The 25,381-nt window shown below is 43.1% G+C and overlaps 4 protein-coding genes across 14 annotated transcripts in view; 3 read left to right on the top strand and 1 right to left on the bottom strand.

The window, feature by feature from the left end:
* Positions 1 to 2,194, top strand: part of aptx (aprataxin) — a 28,118-nt gene extending 25,924 nt beyond the window's left edge. For all 7 annotated transcript variants that reach the window (XM_072258130.1, XM_072258132.1, XM_072258134.1 and 4 more), the window contains one exon: positions 1,935 to 2,194. In XM_072258130.1, coding sequence (XP_072114231.1) covers positions 1,935 to 2,086 — 152 coding nt within the window. In that variant the 3' untranslated portion in view covers positions 2,087 to 2,194. The remainder of the gene's footprint in view (positions 1 to 1,934) is intronic.
* A 9,730-nt stretch (positions 2,195 to 11,924) lies between these two features.
* LOC140197256 (uncharacterized) lies at positions 11,925 to 13,197 on the top strand. The gene has a single exon (XM_072257178.1). It carries the CDS (start codon positions 11,932 to 11,934, stop codon positions 13,195 to 13,197), a length of 1,266 nt encoding a protein of 421 aa, XP_072113279.1. The 5' UTR covers positions 11,925 to 11,931.
* Positions 13,198 to 19,960: 6,763 nt separating this feature from the next.
* LOC140197734 (actin-like protein 7B) lies at positions 19,961 to 21,249 on the top strand. The gene has a single exon (XM_072258128.1). It carries the CDS (start codon positions 20,011 to 20,013, stop codon positions 21,247 to 21,249), a length of 1,239 nt encoding a protein of 412 aa, XP_072114229.1. The 5' UTR covers positions 19,961 to 20,010.
* Positions 21,250 to 23,067: 1,818 nt separating this feature from the next.
* elp1 (elongator acetyltransferase complex subunit 1) overlaps positions 23,068 to 25,381 on the bottom strand; it is a 97,240-nt gene continuing 94,926 nt past the window's right edge. For 3 of the 5 annotated variants that reach the window (XM_072258123.1, XM_072258125.1, XM_072258126.1), the window contains one exon: positions 23,069 to 24,456. In XM_072258123.1, coding sequence (XP_072114224.1) covers positions 24,392 to 24,456 — 65 coding nt within the window. In that variant the 3' untranslated portion in view covers positions 23,069 to 24,391. Of the gene's footprint in view, positions 24,457 to 25,381 lie in introns of all 5 variants that reach the window. The other 2 variants (XM_072258122.1, XM_072258124.1) reach the window with 1 other exon arrangement.

The following is a 25,381-nucleotide window of genomic DNA, read 5'->3' as shown; positions in this document are numbered from 1 at the left end:
AACTTTTGAAAGGTCAAATCAACTATTTTGGCATGCATACACATACTAATCTGAAATGCTAGAGATTAATCCTTCTGAGAATAATTTTTGAAACTTGCATAATAGTCAAAAGCCAAAACAATTTTCTTTGAAAATAGTATCATCACTTACATAGCAATTTAAATAAATACTAAAAAAATCACTAAATATAGATATCTGATAATTACCAATTCATTGAGCTGATGTATTTATAATGCATATCAAAAAAAGTTGTTGAATTTAATTTTCCTTGAGATGCCTTAAGTTTTATCTTTAGTTATGAACCTTTGGTGAGTATGATAGTTGAATAATTTACGGTATCAGTATCTACTAGTCATAAATGAGAAGAGAATCTTTTAAAATTACAACAGATTTGTAATACTGATACAAGCCATTCAGCCTTGCTGGTCAGATGTGGGTGTTTCTGCACCATGTAAGTTACCATGCACCTCCCTCCACCTCACTCTTTAAACATCACATCTTATTCCTTTCTTCTTTGATTACTTAGCCACATCACCTTTCAAAGCATCAGTACAACACAAATGGGAGAAATAGTAGGAAGAGACCATTCAACCTGTTCTGTCATTCAGAAAGGTCCTAACTGACCTCTATGCTAGTCCTGGATCCCTTGATTTCCATAGTATCTAAAAATCTCTAAATCTCTGTCCTGAATATACTAATTGACTGAATCTCCTCTATTCTATGGAGTGAGATTTCCAATGATTGATTATTCTCATCTTGGTCCTAAATGGTTGAAAGTGTGACCCCCAAATCTCTAACTCAACCAAAGGAAATATCATCCTTGCATCTACTCAGTCAGGAAGCAAAGGAATTTTGTATGTTTCAATGAAATCAGTTCACATTCTTTTAAGCCAGGGGATCCCAACTTGAGTCAATGGACCCCTCACTTAATAGTATTGGTTATTGACCCATGGCATAAAAAAAGAGTTGGAAACCCCTGTTTCAAGCTCTATAGAAGTACGGTGCACTACACAGTAATAAAAAAAACATACTTTACAATAAGAATATATACCGTGAATATATGTTCCCTTGACTTTCCTTCCTGAAATCCACAATCAATTCTTACCGTCTTGAGTGCAAGTTTATTGTTACAACACCACTGGACCAGCTGATCTATCTTTCTTCTGTGTGCCACCTCAGCACTACCTGAAATTCTGCCATCTATTGTTGTGTCATCAGCAAATTTATAGATGCTGTTCAAGCTATGCCTAGCCACAGTCATGGATATAGAGAGAATAGAGCAGTGGGCAAAGCACACATTCTTGAGGTGCAGCAGCGTTGATTGTTAGCAAGATGTTATTTCTGATCCGCACTGTTTCACAGATTTTCTATGTTTCTTGTCAGATAGTTTGTGTGGTTTCCATTTCTTTATTTATCTCAGCTTTCCTTTGAATTCTGAAATGTCTCCAATCCTTTGGTTATTGGTCTTTTTGGATACATTTTAAACTTTTTCTTTGGTATTATCTTCAGCTTCTGGTTTTGGGTTTACGTTTTCACCACAAGCTCTTCACTATCAGTGATTATCTGTCCCTTCTGCACAAGAATTGTGCATGTGATATGGAAAGGGTTGAGAATGGCTTGAGCTTATTTAATATGACTCTTAGTAAAGAAACTTCGCTCTTTAATGGCATGGCAAAGAATGCAAGCAATTTTTGATACCCTGTTGAAGGGTCTCAGCCCGAAACATTGACTGTACTCTTCCATGGATGCTGCCTGGCCTGCTGAGTTCCATTTGTGTGTATTGTTTTGATACCACGTGATAGCTTCTAATCTATCAGCTGCTTTGCATGTGCCTGTTCCTGGATTTGTTTTTTTATAATGCAGACAAATATAAATTAAGAATCCTTCTGAATTTGAATGAATACTAATGCTTGATACTTTTACAATTTGACTAGATGTGATGAAGATGGTGGAAGAGAATGGAAAGATAATTGTCAAGGATGACATGCCTGAGTTGTTAAAAATGCCATTATTGTGCCATGTCTGCCGACAGCAATTGTCCACCATTCCACAATTGAAAGAGCACCTGAGAAAGCATTTCCCGTAAAGTTTAGCAATTCCATTGTTTCCACGTCTTTCCAGCAGCATTCATCCACCTGTTTTCTATTTGTTGTGCAGCTGTACAGATTAATAAAAAAAGGTTTGTTTCTTATTATTTGGAAAATGAAAAACAAGGCTTACTGGTAAATAACTTTAATTACGTACATTAGCGCTAGGCTATAGTTGAGTTATTAGCAATCTCGCCTCTGGATCAAGATGTGGGTACACATTCCCACTCCAAAGACTTGAGCTCAAAATGTTAGGCTGACCTTCCTGTCCAATACTGTGATCGTATTCTGCTGAAAAATGCTGTTTTTGGGAGGAGGCATTCATCTGATGTCCTGTATATGCTCTCTGATGAATGCAAAGGTTACGTATTTGAATAGGTTATGTAACTGGTATTTGAGAGTTGCTCATGGGATTTGTGCTATATGCAAATCAGTTGCTCCATATTCTACATCTGTGACTAATCTTAAAAGGAATGAATTAACTGGAAAACATTTTGGAATTTCCTCAGATCATAAAATACATAACACAAATGTAAGCCTCCTTTTACAAATCTCTCAATGTATAATCATATTTTACATTTTTGATGAGGAATTCAGTGGGAAACGTGATAGTGCAGGTGGTTGTCTTATATTAACATAACATCACATTCTGTAGTTGTAAGTAAGTTAGTGGTCCAGCTATTGAAGTCAAGAGGAGGGCATGCATTTTCAGGTTGCTTATAGCACTGATACCTGATACTCACCAGGTTGTGTAAGCAGGACCCATCTCTCACTACAGCAATGGAAATAACTTCTTTAAGTTAAAAAAACCTAATTCTAGTGCACAGAGTGGTAAAAAAGACCTAACTATATACCACATTCAAAATAAGTAAGAACCCATACTGTTGGATATTCTTACCAGTGTGTACATAACAATGACCCTTTTCTCTCTTGTAAAGGAATTATTATTCCCATACAAATATACTTCTCTCGATAAGATAGAGCAAATTGAACTCGCAGTTGATTTATATTTTAAAAAAACTCTATCTGAGCATTAGACTATTACTTATTTGAAAAAATAAATATCTTGTTTATTGACAAACAACAGGAATTCTGCAGATGCTGGAAATTCAAGCAACACACATCAAAGTTGCTGGTGAACGCAGCAGGCCAGGCAGCATCTGTAGGAAGAGGTGCAGTCGATGTTTCAGGCCGAGACCCTTCCTACAGATGCTGCCTGACCTGCTGCGTTCACCAGCAACTTTGATGTGTGGATCTTGTTTATTGAATTCAATTTGTTTTGGTTATAAAATTTGAACCATTACTACTCTAGTACTGTGGGGTGCCACGATTGCTTAGCAGTTTGTATGAAGCTATTACAGCTCAGGGCGTCAAAGTTCAATGTTGGTGCTGTCTATAAGGAGTTTGTACGTTCTCCCTCTGATCGCATTGGTTTTCTATAAGGAGTTTGTACCTTTTCCCTGTGATCGCATAGGTTTACTCCCACAGTAGAGCTAGAAGGTAAAATGCCCTACGATTAGGCTGGGATCAAATAGATGGGTGGCTGGGAAGGCCCTACTACCTCCTTTTTCTCTAAATAAATAAATTGTCTGTTTCAGTGTTAAATATAATTGATAGTTGATTAAATAATGAATTTACCACACTTCCAGTAACCTAATAGTTAGAGAATGACCATCTTGCATTGAATTATTGGTCAATGCTTCCCAAGTACTGTTGGAGCAGCACTTGAAGCACCATCAATGAATCTTGCCAAGATTCACTGTGAGCGCAATTGATAATTTCTGGTCACATACAGCTGCAGTTGGCTTTGGGCCAGAATCTCTACAGCCAAACATATTCAGATATTCATAGGCATGTACAGAGTGAAGAAATGTTCTTGCCCATTATCATGCCACCCCCACTTGACATACACCCTTTTCAGCTTTCTGACATCATCATGCATTTATCTATATTCAGGTCTCAACATAAAAGTAACCCAGTTACCTGTCCAGTAAGAAATTATGTTTAAAAAGTAGCTTTAACATTAAAATCTTCCCATAATGTTTCATTAGATGAGTGGGATTTGATACTGGTCATTCTCAGAAATGGGTCTTTTGGCCTAATTCATCCGTGCCAACTAAGGTGCCTTCCTGAGCTAGTCACATTTGCTTGCTTTTTGCACATAGCCCCTTTTAAACCTGGGGTCCACAGACCCCTCGTTAATGGTAGGGCTCCATGGCATTAAAAAGTTTGGGAAACTCTGCTCTAAACCTTTTCTATCCACCTACCTGTTCTAATGTCTTTTTAAATGCTGTAATTGCACCCACTTTCACCACTGTTGGCAGATTGCTCCATATATCCACCACCCTCTGTTAGAGGAACTTTGGTAAATCTTTAAATTATCTCTTTACAAGTTTCTGTTCTCACCTTAAGCCTATTTCCCCTAATTTCAGCCTCCCCTACCTTGGTAAAAATACTTATCTCATCCACCTTCTATGCCCCTCATGATTTTATCAACCTCTATAGGACCTTTGCTTCAGGGAAAACTGTCCCAGTCTACAGTTTTGTAACTCAAGCCTTCCTGCACTGGCAACATCTTTGTGAGCCTTTCCTGCACCTTCTGTAGCTTAATTACATTCTTCCTATAGTTTGGTGGCTAGAACTGTACATAATAATGCACTACCAGCATTTGGACTGAACTGGTGATTCCAGGCAATGAAGGCCATGAGAGTGTAGGGTATTTCATTGAATAGGCAGAAAAAGAAGCCACTGTATGAGGTAGCCAAAATAGGAATTCAACCAACTTGTTATCTTTGAGTAAATAAGAGAAGAGGGCCTGTTGGACGGTGTTTAATGATGTTAATGGCTATGAGTAGATGACTGATATGCAACATTTTTATAGAAAGCAACTTGAAGTTCAGTATCACACATCAAAGTTGCTGGTGAACGCAGCAGGCCAGGCAGCATCTCTAGGAAGAGGTACAGTCGACGTTTTGGGCCGAGACCCTTCGTCAGGACTAACTGGAGGAAGAGCTAGTAAGAGATTTGAAAGGGGGAGGGGGAGATCCAAAATGATAGGAGAAGACAGGAGGGGGAGAGATGGAGCCAAGAGCTGGACAGGTGATTGGCAAAAGGGATATGAGAGGATCATGGGATGGGAGACCCAGGGAGAAGGAAAAGGGAGAGGGGGGAAACTCAGAGGATGGGTAAGGGGTATAGTCAGAGGGACAAAGGAGAGAGAGCAATTTTGATGTGTGTGACTTGAATTTCCAGCATCTGCAGAATTCCTCTTGTTGAAGTTCAGTATGTTTCAGCGTGATGGATGATGTTGTATACTAATTAGACATTCAGATGAGGTTATGGGAGAAATCAGTAGAAAGTTAGCAAAAACTAATTTGGTTTTTGGAGGTGAGCTGTGACACCAAAGATAAGGTTTAAGTAGTGGAAGCTGGGAATTGAGTGAGGTAGGAACTGCTTGAGAGGGTTCAGCTTGCTGATCAAAGAAAAAGGCTACAGATGCAACTGAGCAAATTCTTTAACACAAAGATAGTCAGTGAACTCTCACGACGGCTAATTTATGTTCCATTCCTTGTGCACTGTATTTGGCATATTTTTAAATTTTACATCTACTTAATTAATACATTCAAAATCTAAACTGTGCCGAGACCAGTTCACATTAGTATTCATGGACTGAACATTTATACTGTATTCATCACCATGTCCCCGTTAGGATTCTTGCACCATCCTGTCTACTTGCCTTTCATTCCATGATTTCAAAGAGTTGGTGAGATGCTGAATCAACATATTGAGAACCAGATAACCGACGCACCAATCGCGAGTTGGAGAGCTACGCACAAGTCCAAGAGCGAAGTTTGAAAAGGGAAAGCTTTGCAGGAACTGGACTATAAGCGGCACACCAATTGTGAGCTGGATAGCAGGGAAGGTTCAGGTATACAGTAAAAGGGAGACACTGCCTAGAGGAGCTGTCTGAGTCGGAATGGTAGGGCTTTGGCTCATTCGGGCTTCGGCGAGGTAAGTGGACTTTGTTTTTTCCTTGCATTTTTTTGAGGAACAGAGCATGTCTGTAGGGTTACGACTTTGCTCTGGTTTTCAGATGTGGGAATCCTGGGAATCTTCCAGTTTCCCAGATGGCCACATCTGTGCCAGGTGCACTGAGATGCAGCTTCTGAGAGACCGTGTTGGGGATCTGGAGCTGTGGCTTGATAACCTACAGTTTATTAGGGAAAGTGAGCAGGAGATAGATAGGAGCTATAGGCAGTTAGTCACCCCGGGGATGCAGGAGTCAGATAAGTGGGTGACTGTCAGGACAGGGAAGGGAAGAGCTCGGATAGTAGAGAGCACCCCTGCGGCCATCCCCCTCAGTAATCATTATCTTGTTTTGGATGCTGCTGAGGGGGGTGACCTGACAGAGGATGACCACGGCGATCGGGTCTCTCGCACTGAGCCTGGCTCCGTGGTGCAGAAGGGAGAGTGGAAGATAATCATAGGGGATTCTATAGTGAGGGGAACGGGCAGGAGGTTCTGTCAGCCTGATAGAGATACCTGCATGGTGTGTTGCCTCCCAGGTGTCAGGGTACAGGATGTCTCGGATAGGGTGCAAAGTATTCTGAAGGGAGAGGGTACCAATGACATATGTAGAAAAAGAAAGGAGGTCCCGAAGAGAGAATTCAGGGAGTTGGGTAGGAAGTTGAAAAGCAGGACCCACCAGGGTATTAATCTCAGGATTGCTGCCTGTGCCATGTGCTAATGAGTGCAAGAATAGCATGATCAGGCATATTAATGCGTAGTTGAGAGACTAGGTAGGGGGCAGGGCTTCGGGTTCCTGGATCATTGAGGCCTCTTCTGGGGGAGGTACGACCTGCACAAAAAGGGCAGATTACACTTGAACTTAAAGGGGTCCAATATCCTAGCAGGCAGGTTTAATAGAGCCGTTCGGGAGGGTTTGAATTAATTAAACAGGGGGATGGGAACCGGAGTGATAGAGCTGAGGAAGGGGTAAACAGAAATAAATCAAAAGTAGCAACAGATGATAAAGGACAGGCAGGAGATGAGGTATAATCATAGCCAGTGGGATGATTTACAGGACAATAGAGGAGTGGTGCAGTTAAAACAGTAGGCAACAAATACTGGACTGGAAGTGTTATATTTGAATGCGCGCAGCATAAGAAATAAAATGGACGATCTTGTAAATTCAGCTACAGATTGGCAAGTATGGTGTGGCCATCTCTGAAACTTGGCTAAAGGATGGCTGCCATTGGGAGCTGAACGTCCAAGGATATACGGTGTTTCAGAAAGATAGGTTAGTAGGCAGGTGTGGTTCTTTGTATAAGAAATAATATTAAATCATTGGAAAGAAATGACACAGGATCGGAAGGTGCAGAGTCTCTATGGGTTGAGTTTAAGAAATGGCAAGGGTAAAAGGACCCTAATGGCAGTTGTATACAGGTCTCCAATCAGCAGCGGGGATGTAGATTAGAAATTACAACAGGAGATAGAAAAGGTGTGTCAGAAGGGCAATGTCATGATAATCATTGGGGATTTTAACAAGAAAGTGGATTGGGAAAACCAGGCCAATGCTGGACCTCAAGAGAGAAAATTTGTCAAATGTCTAAGGGGTGGCTTCTTAGAGCACCTTGTTGTTGAGCCCACTAGGGGATCGGCTGTGCTGGATTGGGTGTTGTGCAAAGATCCAGAGGTAATAAGAGAGTTTAAGGTTAGGGAACCCTGGGGGAACAGTGATCACAATATGACTGAAATTTGAGAAAGAGAAACTCAATTCCAATGTGTTAGTATTTCAGTGGAATAAAGGAAATTACAATGGCTTGAGAGGGAAACTGGCCAAAGTTGACTGGAGCAGCAATGGCTGGGGTTTCTGTGAAAAATGAGAGAAGTGGAACACAGATATATTCTAAATAAGAAGAAATTTTCGAATGGAAGAAGGACACTACCATGCCTGACAAGTGTAGACAGAGCCAAAGTAAGAGCAAAAGACACAAGGAAGCCAAAGCTAGTGGGAAGATAGAGGATTGGGAAGCTTTCAAAAACTTGCAGAAGGAAACTAAGAAGATCGTTAGGAAGGAAAAGATGAATTATGAAAGGAGGTTGGTGACTTCAAAGAAGATACTATAAGGATATAAAGGGTAAAAGAGTTGGGAGTAGATATAGGACCAATAGAATTTGACGCTGGAGATATTATAATGAAAGATGAAGAGATGGCAGAGGAAATGAATGCGTATTTTGCATCAGTTTTCACCGGACATTCAGGAATGTCAGGGAAGTGAAGTATGTGCAGTGAAAATTACGACTGAGAAGGCGCTCAGGAAACTTAATGGTCTGAGGGTGGATAAATCTCCTGGACCTGATGGAATGCACCCCCGGGTTTTGCAGGAAGTAGCTGGAGAGATTGCAGAGGCATTAACAATGATCTTTCAAGAATCGATAGGTTCTGGCATTGTACCAGTTGACTGGAAAATTGCAGATGTTACTCCACTATTTAAGAAGGGTGGGAGGCAGCAGAAAGGAAATCATAGACCTGTTAGTCTGGCATCTGATGATGATGACAACGTCGACTCAGGCCGAGGCCAGCATTGGGCATTTTCATGCCTTACAAGGTGCGGAACGAGAGACTGTGTGGCGTGCCACTCCTCACACATTTTCGCAGAACAGTATTTTCTTTATTTTACGGGTCAAGTTGTGAGCTCAACACTCAACCTGGCATGGATGGGAAGTGTACTCGGGAACGGCCGACTGGATTCAAACCCGGGAACCTCCGTTCCAGAGTCCGGCGCTGATGTCACTGCGCCACCAGTCTGGCATCAGTGGTTGGGAAATTGTTGGAATTGATTGTTAGGAATTAGATTACGGAGTACCTGGAGGTACATGACAAGTTAGGCCAAAGCCAGCATGGTTTCCTGAAAGGAAAACCCTGCTTGACTAACCTACTGCTATTGTTTGAGGAAATTACAAGCAGGGTAGACAAAGGAGATGCAGTAGGTGTGGTGTACTTGGATTTTCAGAAGGCCTTTGACAAGGTGCCACACATGAGGCTGCTTAGCAATACAAGAGCCCATGGAATTACAGGGAAATTAGGGGTTGGTGTTGGGACTGCTGCTTTTTACGATGTATGTTAATGATTTGGATTATGGGATTAATAGATTTGTGGCTAAATTTGCCAATGATACAAAGATAGGTGGAGGAGCAGGTAGTGTTGAGGAAACAGACAGCCTGCAGAGAGACTTAGGTAGGTTAGGGGAATGGGTGAAGTAGTGGCAAATGAAATACAATGTCGGAAAGTGTATGGTCATGCACTTTGGTGGAAGAAATAAATGGGCAGACTATTATTTAGATGGGCAAGAATTCAAAATGCAGAGTTGCAAGGGAACTTGGGAGTCCTTGCACAGGATACCCTAACGGGTTAACTTCCAGGTTGAGTCAGTGGTGAAGAAGGCAACTGCAATGTTGGCATTCATTTCTAGAGGTATAGCATATAAGAGCAGGGATGTAATGTTGAGGCTCTATAAGGCAGTTGTGAGACCACATGGAGTATTTTGTGCAGTTTTGGGCTCCTTATTTTAGAAAGGATATACCTGTACTGACATTGGAGAGTGTTCAGAGAAGATTCACGAGAATTCCAGGAATGAAAGGGTTACTGTATGGGGAACGTCTGACAGCTCTTGGGCTGTATTCCCTGGAGTTCAGGAGAATGAGGGGGGATCTCATAGAAACATTACGAATGTTAAAAGGCCTGAACAGATTAGATATGGCAAAGTTACTTCCCATGGTAGGGGAGTCTAGGACAAGAGGGCACAACTTCAGGATTGAAGGACGTCCATTTAGAACAGAGATGTGGAGAAATTACTTTGGAGGTGGTAAATCTGTGGAATTTCTTTCCATGAGCGGCTGTGGAGGCCAAATCATTGGGTGTATTTAAGACAGAGATAGTTAGGGTCTTGATTAGCCAGGGCATCAAAGGGTATGGGGTGAAAGCAGGGGAGTGGGGATGACTGGAAGATTTGAATCATGATTGAATGGTGGAGCAGACTCGAAGGGCTGAATGGCCTACTTCTGCTCCTATATCTTATGGTCTTGTGTGATAACTGATTTTTTTTTAAAGAGTTGGAGAATCTTGCATTGCACAAATTGGTTGCCACTTTTCATGCTTTACATGCTTTATTGATTGTAAAGCTCTGTAGAACTTGCTAAGGCTATAATAATGAAATATACAGAGTTTGTATATGTATTCTATGATAGGCCTAAAATTATGCTTACCTTGAAATTAATCTGGCCACGACATGCATTAACGCCAGCCTTCCAACAACCTTGTTAACCTAATCGATGCATCACGGTTTGATTTGACAGCTGTTCTACACGTGACTGCAAAAAACTGCAGAAAATTGTGTACACAGTTCAGCTTATCATGCAAACCAGCCTCCCTTCTATGGGCTCCGTCTATACCTCTTGCTGTCTAAGAAAAGCAGTCAGTATAATCAAAGACTCCACTCAGATTCCACATTTTCTCTTCTCTCCTCTTCCGGCAGGCAGACACAACATCATAAGCACAAGGGCAGATAGCATCCCGCTGTATTTTTATAATATTAAGTAGTTCCCTCGCAATGATCTTGCGCCTTATTGTTTACCTGCACTGCACTTTTTCTCTAGCTGTTGGCTTTTATTCTGCATTGTTGCTGTTTTATCTTGTTCTACCTCAGTGCACTGTCTAATGATCTGATCTGTATGAACATGTTTTTCACTGTATTTCGGTACATATGACAATAATATGAATTGACTTATGGAAGTGAATGCTGGACCATTTCTCCAGCAATGGAAAAGAGACTAGAAGCAGCTGAATTATGGTTCTACAGGAGAATGTTAAAAATATCATGGACCACACACACATCGAATGAAGAAGTTCTCAGAAGAGCCCAAGCAGTTTGATCACTCATACCAACAATAAGAGAAAAACAACTCAGATTCCTAGGACACATCGTGCGGAAAGATGAACTAGAAAAACTCATACTCTCTGGAAAGATTGAGGGGAGTAAACCTAGAGGAAGACCTCTTTGTACATTAAAAGCATAGCTAGGTGGCTACACATGGAGGAAATGGAAGTCATCCAAAGAACGAGGGTAGATCTATATGGAAAACCATGGTCACCAAAGTCCGCATCGGATATGGTACCTAGACAGACAGACAGACATGACAATAATGAATCAATTCCAATTCTAGTTTGTGGTTCCACATGCCTAAGAAAAGTTTTTGGCCACTGCAGTTCCCCTGTTCACTGTGAACAGCAAGTTAATCCAACAGCGTGAACCCTGTGCCAAAAAAGCTCTCACAACTTCCAGATTGTTCACCTGAGTTCTAAAATACTGTACTGTTCTTCAGTTGCGGAATAGAATGTTGTCGAGCATATATTTTACCAGCAGATCCGCAGTTATCTCCAGTAACCTGAACGTGCCCCTAGTCTCAAAGTTTATATATTTGGAACATAGACTATAATTCGGGAAGTAAGCATTGTGTCGACTTTTGTGGGACGGATCTTTATTAGTTTCGGATTATAGCGATAGCGCCGCAGGCTAACCATTAGACGGGGCAGTTGAGTTCATAACTCATTACCAACCCCAACGTGGCGGTGGAGACCCAAACCGACCCATATGACGGGATAATGGGGTGCCTGTCTGACGCCCATAGTAACAGCGATGACAAACTTAATAATTAGTATAAAGTGGTATGGAGGAGGGGGAAGGGGAAGAGAAACGGGATTATGAACCCACCTAGCAACCAAAGGTGGGCGCAGAAGAGGGTGATCTTGTAAACACAAACAGCGATCGGAACAGAACTAGCGATGAAGTCATCCGGGTTGCGCGTTCAGAAGTGGCCCCTGCCGTTGGGCGTTCTGCGCAGGAAATACCCCTCCTACACGAGTCAAACGGTGAAATCCCAGCCTAGCATGCCATGCAACATTTCAGCAGAAAACCAGCCAGCCCACACGGGCAGAGAAGTAAAGGAGATTCGGGCACTAATGATTGACTTGGGAACGGGCTACATTAAGGCCGGCCTCGCTGGCCGGTGCAAGCCAGCGGTTACTGTCTCGTCCATTGTGGGCAGACCAATGCAGCGCAGCGTCAAGACCGGAGACATCCGTAAGGAGAGCTTCGTGGGCAGAGAGCTGACGGCTCCCTCCGAACTTCGGCTGAGCAATCCGTTCTACCACGGCATTGTGGTAGACTGGGACGGCGCTGAGATCGTATTGGACTACGTGCTAGAGAAGAAACTGCAGGCGAAACCGGAGGACCACGGCGTGATGGTGGCCGACCCGCCACTCAGTCCCATAACGAACAGGGAGAAGATGGCCGAGCTCCTCTTTGAGACCTTTGGGTTTCCGGCCGTGCACATCTCTAGGCAGTCTGTTCTCTCCATCTACGCTTACGGTTGCACCTCGGGGCTGGTGGTGGAGAGCGGCCACGGATACTCCAGCGTGGTGCCCATTCACGAAGGCTACATCATTCCGCATATCGCCACCACCGTAGACTACGCTGGCAACGACCTCACCAAGTACTTGATGGATCTTCTCAATCAGAACGGTCACACTTTGAGCACCAACGACTACCAAATAGTGGAGCATATCAAACAGAAATATTGCTACACTGCCGCTGATTTCGAGACGGAACTTCGTGTAGAATCCAAGGAATCTTCGATGCACTATGAACTGCCTGACGGCAAAGTGATCACTATAGGCAAGGAGAAGATCAAGTGCCCCGAGGCCCTCTTTAATCCAGCCCTCATGGGTTCCAGTGAGCCTGGACTCCACACCATAGCTTTGAATCTCATCAACAAGTGTGACAGCTCAATCCTGGAGGAGGTGTCCAGGAACATCCTACTCTGTGGTGGGTCCAGCATGTTCCCTGGCTTTCCTGTCCGTTTCCAGAAGGAGGTGAGGGGCCTGGTACAGGATATGAACCTGCAGGTCCGGGCAATTCCCATAAGGAGATATTCTGTTTGGTTTGGAGGATCGATCTTATGTTGCCTCAAAATCTTCGAACAATTATGGGTCAGCAAGAAAGATTATGATGAGCATGGACCAATAGCTGTATATCATAAATATTTCTAAAAAAGGTTCTTAAACTGATATTCGTTATCAAACCTAACTAATTCTAAATTGGGGTTAAATTATAGAAGTAATAAACTCTTTTAAATCGGTGTGATTGTTGGTATGTTTAAGCAGCGTGCTTTTAAGTGAAATCCAAAGTGCACCAAAATGCGTTACCTCACATGAAATCCCGCCATTGAAGATGGTGAGACTACCAAATTTGCAGGTTAGTACCTTGGGCTAAAAATAGCTTTGGTCTGTCCGGCTTGGATGGTGTTCAGTTCTGAACTGTGCAGAGACAGTGCCCATAGTGCTCTCCCGCCGGTGCTCATCCGTAATAGTTTAAATTATTTTACAATTTGGACTGCTTTTGCTTGATTATCTTTGTATATTTCGGGCAGGTGGGGCTCGTCAGCCTTGGACGGCAGCCCGCCTTGGAAAAGGAAAACTCTGATTTTAAACCTCCGCTGCCTTGCGGCCACGCCCACTCCTGGGAAAGGCTTCGAGAGTCAACCCCGAGGAAGAAATCTGAAGCCGGGGTCCCTAAGGCAGTTTGATGTCGTTTACAACTTCACTCTGGCAGCCTCTGCGATGACACTGGTGCCAAGCCGTGTCGGTGCCTGCCCTTCCCTTGCACTACATCAGTAATGTGGAGAGGAGGTACCCGCTGCATGAACAACAGCCGGTTCTTCAAATCGTCCCACCCAGGCTTGTGCCCTGGAGAGGACACGGTTCACCAGAGGCGCAAACTCATGATCTCCTGGGATTGACGGCTGTCTACTACTAGTGTATTATGGTTTGCTTTAAATGTTGTTGGAGGCAAACATGTACTGTATTGTAGGTTTCCTGAGATGGTTAATGTTGCAGCCTGCAGGATGACCTTGGATCCTTTCCTGATCTCAGACGGCTAATCTCTTCCATCCCAGTATCTCCCAGTAACATTTCCACAGTTCACCTAAATTCTTATCTGGTCTATTTCCAGTTTCCATCACTCAACCTTTTCAGGTTACGCCTTTATCTGTCTTGCCCAAAACTCTGGAATCTCTTCCTGAAACCACCCCACTTTTAAGACACTTCTTAAAGCCTCTATCTTTGAGAAAGATTTTCATCAAGTGTCTGTCTATTTATGAGGTTTGTGACCAAGTTTCCTTTAAAAGCGTTTCTGTGCAATGATCTAGGATGTTTTTCTTGTCAAAGCTGTTCAGTTGAATATAAGTTATTGTTGCTCTCTTTAAGCTGATGTTTCCTGTGATTGTGAGCTATTTAAACATTCATTATTGTGAACATTGTCTTCTCCCTCACAGTTTGCTGGGATTGTGGCCATTTTCATCCAGTTGCTGAAGATGATGAGTCAGATTTCCTGTTCCTATGTGGATTCTTGGTTTAGAGTGTCAGGAGTGCGTTCAGCTGATTATCCTCCATGATTATATAATCAAATTGGCATCAGCCATATGCATTAACTCAACCAACATGGCAAAATGCACTAGATCTGATACCACTGCCCAACGTTTGTTGCTGCATTATTGCAGTGGTATGGTTAACTATTCATCGGTGATGCCTGGCACTGTTCTTTTTGCATTGTATTAGAAATCCATGTTTCCTACAGCATTCTTATCCACAGATTCAGGAATAAAATAGAGAATTGTTTATCTAGGTAGAAAACAATCAACTGTAACATCCCATAAAATCAGTGTCAATTTTAGCAAAGTTCCAGCTATGACAAGGGAAATAATCTGCAGGTCAAAGTACTCTGCTTTTACACATCCATGGTAAACAAAACAACATATTTCAAGAGCTGGAGATGCAAGAGATTGTTAGTGCTAGAATCTGGAGCAACAGCAAAAAAAAACTGCCTGATCGAATTTTTTGAGGATGTGACTAAACACATTGATGAAGGTAGAGCCGTAGATGTAGTGTATACGGATTTTAGCAAGACATTTGATAAGGTACCCCATGCAAGGCTTATTGAGAAGGTAAGGAGGCATGGGATCCAAGGGGACATTGCTTTGTGGATCCAGAACTGGCTTGCCCACAGAAGGCAAAGAATGGCTGTAGACGGGTCATATTCTGCATGGAGGTCAGTGACCAATGGTGTGCCTCAGGGATCTGTTCTGGAACCCCTACTCTGTAATTTTTTAAATAAATGACCTGGATGAGGAAGTGGAGGGATAGGCTAGTAAATTTGCTGATGACACAAAGGTTGGGGGTGTTGTGGATAGTGTGGAGGGCTGTCAGAGGTTACAGTGGGACATTGATAGGATGCAAAACTGGGCTGAGATATGGCAGATGGAGTTCAACCCAGATAAGTGTGAGGTGGTTCATTTTGGTAGGTCAAATATGATGGCAGAATATAGCATTAATGGCAAACTCTTGATAGTGTGGAGGATCAGAGGGATCTCGGGGTCCGAGTGCATAGGACACTCAAAGCTGCTACGCAGGTTGACTCTGTGGTTAAGAAGGCAGAGCATTGGCCTCCATCAGTCCTGACGAAGGTTCTTGGCCCGAAACGTCGACTGTACCTCTTCCGATAGATGCTGCCAGGCATCTGTGTTCACCAGCATTTTTTGTGTATGTTGCTTGGCCTTCATGAATCGTGGGATTGAGTTTAAGAGTCGAGAGGTAATTTTGCAGCTATATAGGACTGGTCAGACCCCACTTGGAGTACTGTGTTCAATTCTGGTTGCCTCACTACAGGAAGGATGTGGAAACCATAGAAAGGGTGCAGAGGAGATTTACAAGGATGTTGCCTGAACATGCCTTATGACAATAGGTTAAATGTACTCAGCCTTTTCGCCATGGAGTGATGGGGGATGAGGGGTGACCTGACAGCCGTGTACAAGATAATTAGAGGCATTCATCATGTGGATAGTCAGAGGATTTTTCCCAGGCTGAAATGGCCCCACATCAGGTCTTTAAACTTTGACAATTTCCCCACTCTCACCCCCAAGATGTTGCTCAACTTGTTGGATTCATCCAGCAAATTCTTGCTCCAGCTGCTTCAGCCACCGTGGTACTGCACTCTCTAACTGTACTGCCTGGTCTCTGGTTAGACCTAAGCGGGTAAGGTTTGTCTTGACCCGAATCCACCCTGGCTCAGCCCTCCACCCAACCACAGCAGACTTAATTATCAGGTAAAATGCATTCGCTTACCGAACCTTAGCTATACAGAAAAGATTTGTTTAATCAAATTCTTCACTTACCTCGCCAACAAAGGGCGGAAAACACATCTCACTTATCGTAACATGAATCAACTTCCAGTCAGCACAACACCATCAGGCAACCAATTGCCACCTTGAGAATTATGGTAACAAGTATAATGATGTCGGGCAGTAAAGACATGGGTGGGAGTAGGCTCCATCTCTGGTGGAGAAACCGGCTGACCGTGGTGGATCACTAAACTGAAGCCCATCCAAAACCTATCTGGCGACTGCGAGTCACTGAACCGGATCTTCTCCGAAAAGACATTGGCGAGTGGGGTCGGTGAACCACCTTACCCTCTACCACCCTCAGAGCATAGCTACAAAGATGGGCTAGGGACACACAAGAGACTGCAAATGTTGGAATCTAGATCAAACAACAAACTGCTAGGGGAGCTCAGGCCTCTCGGCCAGTGAGGAGGCGAAAGGATGTTTACGTTTCAGGTCAAGACTCCACAGTGGACACGAATGATTTTTTAATACAAGTAAGAAATACAAGGTTCAATAGTAACGTTCCACTGGATGAATATAGAGCAAATCATTTTATGGAAATGAGCAAGAGAAAGGAACTAATTGGATATCTGTACCAAGGAGCTGCATGAGGCACAAAGAGCAGCAGCCCCTTCACTTCTTCATGCTGCACCTTTGGGCCTAACCTAAGCTCAACAGGACATGACTGAGCATTCATGTTCAAGCTTGATTGTCATTCAACCACACGAGTATCATGAAAACAGTCAAACGAAAGAACGCTACTTGGGGAAGGTGCAAAACATAGTACCAATAGTCACATACAGTACAAGCCACATATAACAGATCATTAAAATGTTGGCTAAAACTGACCTGAGCATACACTCTAAAGCTGGAGTCGAGTTGGAACATGCCACATTGACATAACTCAGTGTTTTATCCAGATCAGGATGATTATCTTCATTCTACTAATAAGGTTAAGCTTATTATCTTTAATTATTTAATGTAATAATTGGAGCGCACCAGGTCTGGAATAAACTAGTAGTGTGCCTGAGGTGTATGCAGATTGGCCATGTTGAATGAGGTAATGGTTTTATATCTAGGCAGATCTTAGTGTCGAAGGTGCTGCTTTCAGATCCAGGGCTCTTTGAAAATCTCAAAGAAATATTCCAAAGAAGGAACTGGGAAATTCTCTCCTGTTTCCTGGTCAATATTTCAACATGACTTACAAAAAATCACATGCTGAATATGGGACCTTGATGTACACAAATACCAAAAGTTGTGTAATATTTTCAAAATTATTTGCCACAGATAGAAATTACTCAGTTCATTAAGTTTCTTCCACCATCATCTGATCCCATTTCCCCAGCAAACAAAGTATTTTGTGATAAATCCAGCCAACCCTAGCCAAAACCCTCTGTTGCAGAAATGGATAACTTTCCTGTGACTCATTAGGACATGAAGTCGAAGAGTCTCGACAGACTCAACACAAAGCAGGAATCAAACAGACCTTTAGAAAATTCCCAATGTGGAAAATACATTTTACTCATTTAAACAATAAACAGAATTGCAGGCTGCCTATATATGAGAAACACAGGAGGTGGCTAATCCCATTTCATGGCTAGTTGACTCCATTATAACATTCTCCAGGATCTATTAATAAGAACTTGTATACATAGGACTTTTAACAGAGCAAAATGCCTCAGGTTGCTTCACAGGTACAATCCTCAAACAAAATTTGATGCAAGGAGACATATGTCACCAAAATCTTGATCAAAGGTTTGTTCTAATTGAATTAGAGGTAGCAAGAAGGAAATCTTGGGGTAGGAATTAATCAGCATAACAATTGTAAAGGTGAAAAGACAACATTTAATCATAAAATTTGTAGAAATGCAGGGGTTTTGCCAGGATGATCATGAATTTCTGGCATTAGCAACCTCAAATGTTTCCATTCCATTTGCTGCACTTCTCCTATGACCTCGCTCCTAGAACCACAGTAAGGAGACCTTCACCTTCAATCCATAGTAGTTTTCATATTCAACTGATCACCATTTACTGTTTCTCACTGCAGTCTTTCCCTTCCAAATGGACTATTCCCTCTGCCACTCTAATTCATAATTCAGTCATTGAAAACCTCACCACTTTTCACAATATCTTCCTATACCACTGCCCTTGTACCTCCTCCATTCTCAACTTTCAAATAGGGTACAGGGTTCTTTCCAGATTCAGCAGCATTTCTGCTTTCAATTTAGTGCACTAAATTCTCAGCTCAAATTACAGACCCTCTGCAAGGGCTGGGGAAGAATGCTGGCGAACAACAACAGAATGAGTGGCTGCCTTGTGGAAAAACCTACAGCAGCATGTTATTTTAATTTTCTGTTCCTCTCTGAATTCACTCTCCTTGTCCTTTTTCTATATTATACTAACTTATAAACAGCACCTCGTTTTCTGACTATGCTTCTTATAGTCTTTGCACCCAACAATTAAACAATTTCATTTAATGATTCTATCATTCCCATTTCAGTTCCCTAGTCTCATCTTTTGGCTTTTTACTCGGTTCAAAACTGTTCTATTTCCATTTTATTATTTAATCTTTGCATTCTTCCATCCTATCCAAGAACCTTCCCCTCCTCTCTTAGAGCTTGTTTCATTTTTAAGTTGTCTCAGATCTGATAAAAGGCCTTTCCCCTCAATTGATAACTTCTCTCCATGGATGAAGCCGAGCTGGTTGTCCTGTCAGCAGCTTGGTGAATAAAACCCCCAGCTCAAGGTGTAGTGCAGAGCTGCAATGTTCTCTTTCTACACCAGTGATTTCCAGAACACCTACTTCCCACAACTATCAGGTTCTCAGATTGAATTGCATAGTCTCAAGCCTGCCTTAGCACTGGAACCTCTTCTTTCACTGCAATGGACATGCCTCGGACTGTTTTTTTTGGACTAAGGTCTTGTTTCGTAGTCTATTTTTTTCTCTCTCCAACTCTCTGCACTGATTTGTACAATTTATATTGTGTGATGTCTCTACCTATGTACCTGTGATGTTGCTACAAGTAAGTTTTAAATGAGAATAAACTTGACCTGCAGGTGGCTTAACCTTGCACAGAGCGTTGCCATCTCCAATGAGGATGGCTATAGAGCCTTACACTTCTTAACAACCGATGCCATGCAAAGTAGGTCCAACACTACTATATAATTTATAACTTCAACATTGACTTTCCCCCTTCCACATTACATATGAAATATTAAAGTGGTTAGATAATTCACTCTTTCTAGTGCAAGTAGTAGTCGTGAAAAGGGAGTATTTTACAAAAAGAAGCTGAAGGTAAAAGGAAGGGGTCCAAGGATAGGAACCAGACAGAAATACACGCTTCCAGTTGTTTCTTCCATTAACTTCACCCCACTTTTCAATCTGGCACAAATTTGTACATGAGCAGAGGTTTGAGGAGGACAGATTTGTAGTGAGGGGGATCACGGACGTCATCGGACATTGAGTCGTCACTGAAAGAGCAGGTTGTGGATAAGATGACCCGGCAATGGCATGTGGCCCGTCTCCTTGGAGATACCGGCTAAACCCTACAACAGGACTAAGGTGAACCCGGGGGAAACACATTTAGTGTCTCGCCCTTTGGAGACTGCAGTACATTGAGATATAAGAGTGGGGTTTCGGTAGAGGATGGTGACCAATCCAGCAGTGCGCACGCCCACGAAGACGGGCACACCGCCGTCACCATCGGGAGCCCAGAAATTGACCTTCAGCCTGTCCAAGAACGTCAAGTCGACGGCAGTGAAGCCTGGGAGGGTGCTGAAGGAGATCAGATCGGTGATGATTGACCTGGGCACGGGCTATTGTAAGGCGGGCTACACCGGGCAGTCCCGGCCCTCGGTGGTGCTATCCTCGGTGGTGGGCAGACCGGTGCAGATGAGCGCAAAGACGGGCGATAACCGCCAGGAGAACTTTGTCGGCGGAGAGTTGACCAAGTCGATGCCCAAGCTGAGGGTGGTCAATCCCGTGAGCCGCGGTATCGTGGTGGACTGGGACGGGGTGGAGGCCATCTGGGCGTACATCTTCTACAAGGCTATGAAGATCCCTCCCGAGGATCACGCCGTAATGGTGGCCGACACTCCCCTCAGCCCCGTCACCAATAGGGAGAAGATGGCCGAGATCCTCTTCGAGAACTTCGGCATCCCGGCTATGCACATTGCCTACCAGTCAATCCTCTCCCTGTACTCCTACGGCCGCACCACCGGCCTGGTGGTGGAGTGCGGCCACGGCGTCACCCATGCGGTGCCCGTCTACGAAGGCTACAACATGCCGTATGAAACGGGTAGGGCCGACTACGGCGGCGCTGACCTTAACGACTACCTGCTCAGACTGCTTAACGAGGCGGGCAGCAGGTTCACCGAGAAGGGATTGCACATCGTGGAGGATATCAAAAAGAGATGCTGCTACACTGCCGTCAACTTCGAGGAGTTAAACCAGGAAGCCAACGAGAAAGTATTGGAGTACGAACTCCCAGACGGCCACGTTATCACCGTCGGCAAGGAGAGAACCCGCTGCCCCGAGGCACTCTTCAACCCTTCCCTGATGGGCTCCAAGGAGCCCGGCATTCACTCCCTGGCCATGCACAGCCTAGAACTGTGCGACAGCAAACTCCAGTGCGACATGTACAGCAACATTTTCCTGTGCGGCGGCTCCACAATGTTCGAGGGCTTCGCCGACCGCCTGCAGAAGGAGATAATCAAAATGGAGAAAGGCATGAACCCCACCGTGCACTGCATCCCCGACAGGAAGCACTCGGTCTGGCTTGGAGGATCCATCATGTCTTCCCTCAAGAGTTTCCAGCAACTCTGGGTGCGCAAGAGGGAATATGAAGAGAGGGGCCCATCCGTCATTTACCGCAAGTGTTTCTAAACCTATCTGCTGAAAACTTTACTGCAATTTAATGCTTGGCTGATATCCAAGCACATTGTCTCATTTAATTTATCACTGTTTCCACCGAATCTCAACGCTACTTCTTTTATTATGTCTTAACATAATAAAGTATTTCTCAGTATGTGTGTGGCCCATTTGATGCCAGTGGGTCAAGAGGCATTTATTATACTGAAGACACAAGAGATCTAGGAGCAACAAACAATCTGCTGGAATTTAGCGGGAGGAATAGCACCTGTGGAGGAAAAGGAAATCCTGCAATACAGGCCACTCTAGCAGATAATTTGTTGCTCTTTATTCCCCGGAATCACGTTCACGTCTTTCCATATGGTGGTGAGAGGCAGGTGTAGCACTTGTAAGTGCCTAGAGGAAGATCCGTTTGGGGTGGAGAGATGAGTTTAGTGTCAGGATACTGTTGATTTTATCATTTTATCTCGAGAGGAGCGCTTAAGGCTCTCCGGATGGTGGAGAGATGTATAAGGACTGGAGATGAGGCGATCAGGGCCAGGGAACTGAAAGTTGTTGAAGAAATCAAGAACATGTGAAGTGTCACGGATAAAGGTGGGAAGGGAGTGAACCGAGGAGGGCAAAATGGAGTTGAGGTAAGCGCACGTGAATTTGGTGGGCAGGAGCAATGGGCCTACCAGGTCAGTAAGGCTTGCGGATCTTGGTTAGTAGGCAGAAACGAGCTGCGTCCGGTTTGATGTCGGTCTCAGTGGTTGGCAGATCTTTAGAGTCGAGGTTGGTGATGGTGCAGGAGACAATGGCCTGATGCTCCTTAGTGAGGTCCTTTTCAAGGGCTATGTAAGAGGTGTCTGAGTGTTATCACCTGGCCTCAGCAAGTAGAGGCCAGTCTGCCAGACTACACAGCAAGCCCCTTGTCTGCAGGTTGATGGTGAGGTTGGGATTAGTGCAGAGTGGAGGGCAGTGCGTTCACAGGACATTAAGTTTGAATAGGAAACAGGCGTTCTTAGGGGAACTTAAGCTCACATGCCTAATAAAAGGGCATATTTAGAACTGACATCAAGAAGACCTTCACACAGTACCCTGCTATATAAGAGTAATAAAAAAGCACCTTAGATTTATTTAAAGATAATTTGATTAATATAAATAGGACTCTAATTCTGGAGTTAAGCAGATACTTTGTAAACTGATACCATGCCACACTGGTATCAAAAATGTTAGTGTCCAGAATAGTAGATTAGTCTCAAGTTTGGTCTTTTCATTGAGGTTTTACACTACTTATTAAACCTGGAGAGAGCATTCATGAGCCACTTGTGTTGAGCTATAATATCAGTTAGAATCAATCACTGTGCTTTAATAAAGTGCTAAAAAGAAAAGCAGTAAAAATTTTGAATAGATCGTTGTGGCTATCCCTCAAGGTCGAGGATGATGGTCTTCGTTCTGAAGAAATAGCCCACAGAGCGATGACACCTGTGCGTGTACTTGACGTTGCACTCCAAGAAGCACACGATACTTCACAAATCAACCAACTGATTCCAATGGCATGGAAGCCATGACGATTGGAGCTGATGGATTTGTTGCAGCCTCCATCCGCCTTCACAGCCGTTGAGTTCGAAGTAACTTCATCTACCTGTTCCACCATTGAGTAAATATACATTCCACGTACAGAATGCAAAACACATCAGAGAAAACTTGGTGTTAATTTGTAGGTTTTGAATTGTCCTGGAGTTTCATTATGCTCCATGTGATCTCGAGTAAACCATGCCCATATTGATTTCATATGCTGGTAATGCAATATATTTAAATATCTGTAAATAATAATTGCTCTGATATATAACCATGTAAAAAGGCATTAAACTTTATAAATATGGATAAATTTTGCACCGTTCTGTTGCACAGCAAAGATACATGGAGCTTATTTTTTAAATACATATGAAAATTATCTGGAGGATTTTCCTTGGGGTAGCTGGTTCTAGTTTTATAAATTGAGAGCATGCATGGCCTCCTAATATATACCCAAACAAAAGGCACATAAAACCTATGAAGGCAGAAGTAGCAGGTGGGATAAACTACTGAGAACATAAAATAAAATGGTGATACTGCAAATATTCCAGTGTATGCAGCATCAGCATGAGACAGCAGTTAACATTTCAGTTTGCTGAAGCTTTGCAGTGTGCTTTGTAGACGGTACACAGTGTGGTTATGGTGCACTACTGATGAAAGGTCAAGGTAGTGAAGAGATGTCCATGATATTGAACTTCTTGAGTTTTGGTGAACCTGCACCAATCCAGCCAAGTGGAAAATACTGTAACGCACTTCTGTCGTGCCTTGAGATGGTAGAAAGTGTTTGGGGAATTGTGAACATTTTGATGTGAAATAATGAACCTCTTACCCACATTTGTTAAAGCAGCAGTAGTTTATACGTTCCATCACCAATGCCTTTGCAATTTATTGTTTAGGTACTTTGCTTACTCAATCTTTTGCAACCAAATTAGCAACATACTATCTATAAACAGAATAAAATATGAATTGACAACTATCATACAGACTGAACGACTGACATCTGAATTTCTGCTGTAGTCTTAAAAAAAATTTCAAAGCACCTATAAATAAAACCATATACAACAGCTTTTTTTCCATTTGCAAGAAGTCTTCACCTAAATTCAGCTCTCACAGCTGACCTCACTGGTACCTCAGCTATTTTTGGTTTTGTCACTGATGGTTTTCCTATCACAGCAAGCATCAAACATCTAACATTGGTAGATTCTGCACTCACTTAGGGATCTGTTCCTGCTGCCCAAGTGCTGATTTCACACCAGCTTCTGTCATAAATGGCTTTCTTCACCCATTCTTATCTTGTACCACAATGATTTTGATAGCGATGGAACCATTTGTAAAAGAAAATAAAATACAGATTTTTATCTTACAAGGATATAACAAGAGTCGACCAAGATTTTGAACTGATGGTTAATATTACTGTGATTATGATTGTCATAATGTCATGGTCATCCTTTGTGTCTGCAGAAAGCATCCATATTCCTGTTGTGCATCCACCACCGCTAATCATTTTCACAAGCCAGTTATGTATTCATATTGCTTCAGGCTGACTGCATCATACACAGACAGACCAAAGATGGTGATATGGCTGACTGGAGTTGATTCATAGAATATTCAGTTTCCACTTCATGTTCTTATTGAGCTTGGGTGGAACGAAGATCTCTTCATCTGAAAAATGAAATACATTTGATCAGACAATACCAAATAAAACCCTAAAACCCTCACTAATTTTTATAGATGCACCGTAGAAAGCATTCTTCTAGGGTGCATCACAACCTGGTATGGCAGTTGCCCTGTCCAAGACCGAAAGAAGCTGCAGAAGATCGTGAACACGGCGCAGCACATCACACAAACCAATCTTCCGTCCGTGAACTCAACTTTACACCGCATGCTGTCGGAGCAGTGCTGCCAGGATAATCAAGGACACGACCCACCCAGCCAACACACTTTTCGTCCCTCTTCCTTCCGGGAGAAGGCTCAGGAAATCTGTTCTAGCCCAGGTTTGGATGTGGTTCCAGATACACTGGAATTGACTTTCTTCACCTTGAGGAGGCAGCTAGCACATATGTTAGTTGTTTAGAAAGTGGCTCATTCTCAATTTGTCAGCATTGTTAGGCATGGATAATAGATTAGATTCAACTTTATTGTCATTGTGCCAAGTACAGACACAAAGCCAATGAAATGCAGTTAACATCTAACCAGAAATGCAAAGAATAGTGTTATTTATAAAATAACTGCGAATAAAAAGTAAGTGCTACAGCACACAAATATAAAAGTACTGAGACAGTACACTATGGGTGCAATACTGCTTAGCGCTGTGATGAGAGGTTCAGCAGGGTCACAGCTCCAGGGAAGAAGCTCTTCCTGTGCCTGCTGGTGCAGGAGTGGAGGCTCCTGTAGCACCTACTGGATGGGAGGGGAGTAAAAAGTCCATGGTTAGGGCGAGATGCATCCTTGATAATGTTTTTTGCCTGCTCAGGCAGCATTTATGGTAGATGTTCTCAATGGTGGGCAATTGGGTGCCGATAATCCGATGGGCAGTTTTCACCACACGCTGGAGTGCTTTGTGGTCCGATACGGAACAATTGCCATA

The sequence above is a fragment of the Mobula birostris genome, chromosome 5, assembly GCF_030028105.1.
Source record: "Mobula birostris isolate sMobBir1 chromosome 5, sMobBir1.hap1, whole genome shotgun sequence".
Lineage (NCBI taxonomy): Eukaryota > Metazoa > Chordata > Chondrichthyes > Myliobatiformes > Myliobatidae > Mobula > Mobula birostris.
The sequence above is the reverse complement of the archived record's forward strand: the minus strand, read 5'-3'. Positions and strand labels throughout refer to the sequence as shown.

What these genes read in the sequence shown, in the direction of transcription:
- LOC140197256 (XM_072257178.1), top strand. Translation starts at nt 11,932, where the DNA reads ATGAAGTCATCCGGGTTGCGCGTTCAGAAGTGGCCCCTGCCGTTGGGC.
- LOC140197734 (XM_072258128.1), top strand. Translation starts at nt 20,011, where the DNA reads ATGGTGACCAATCCAGCAGTGCGCACGCCCACGAAGACGGGCACACCG.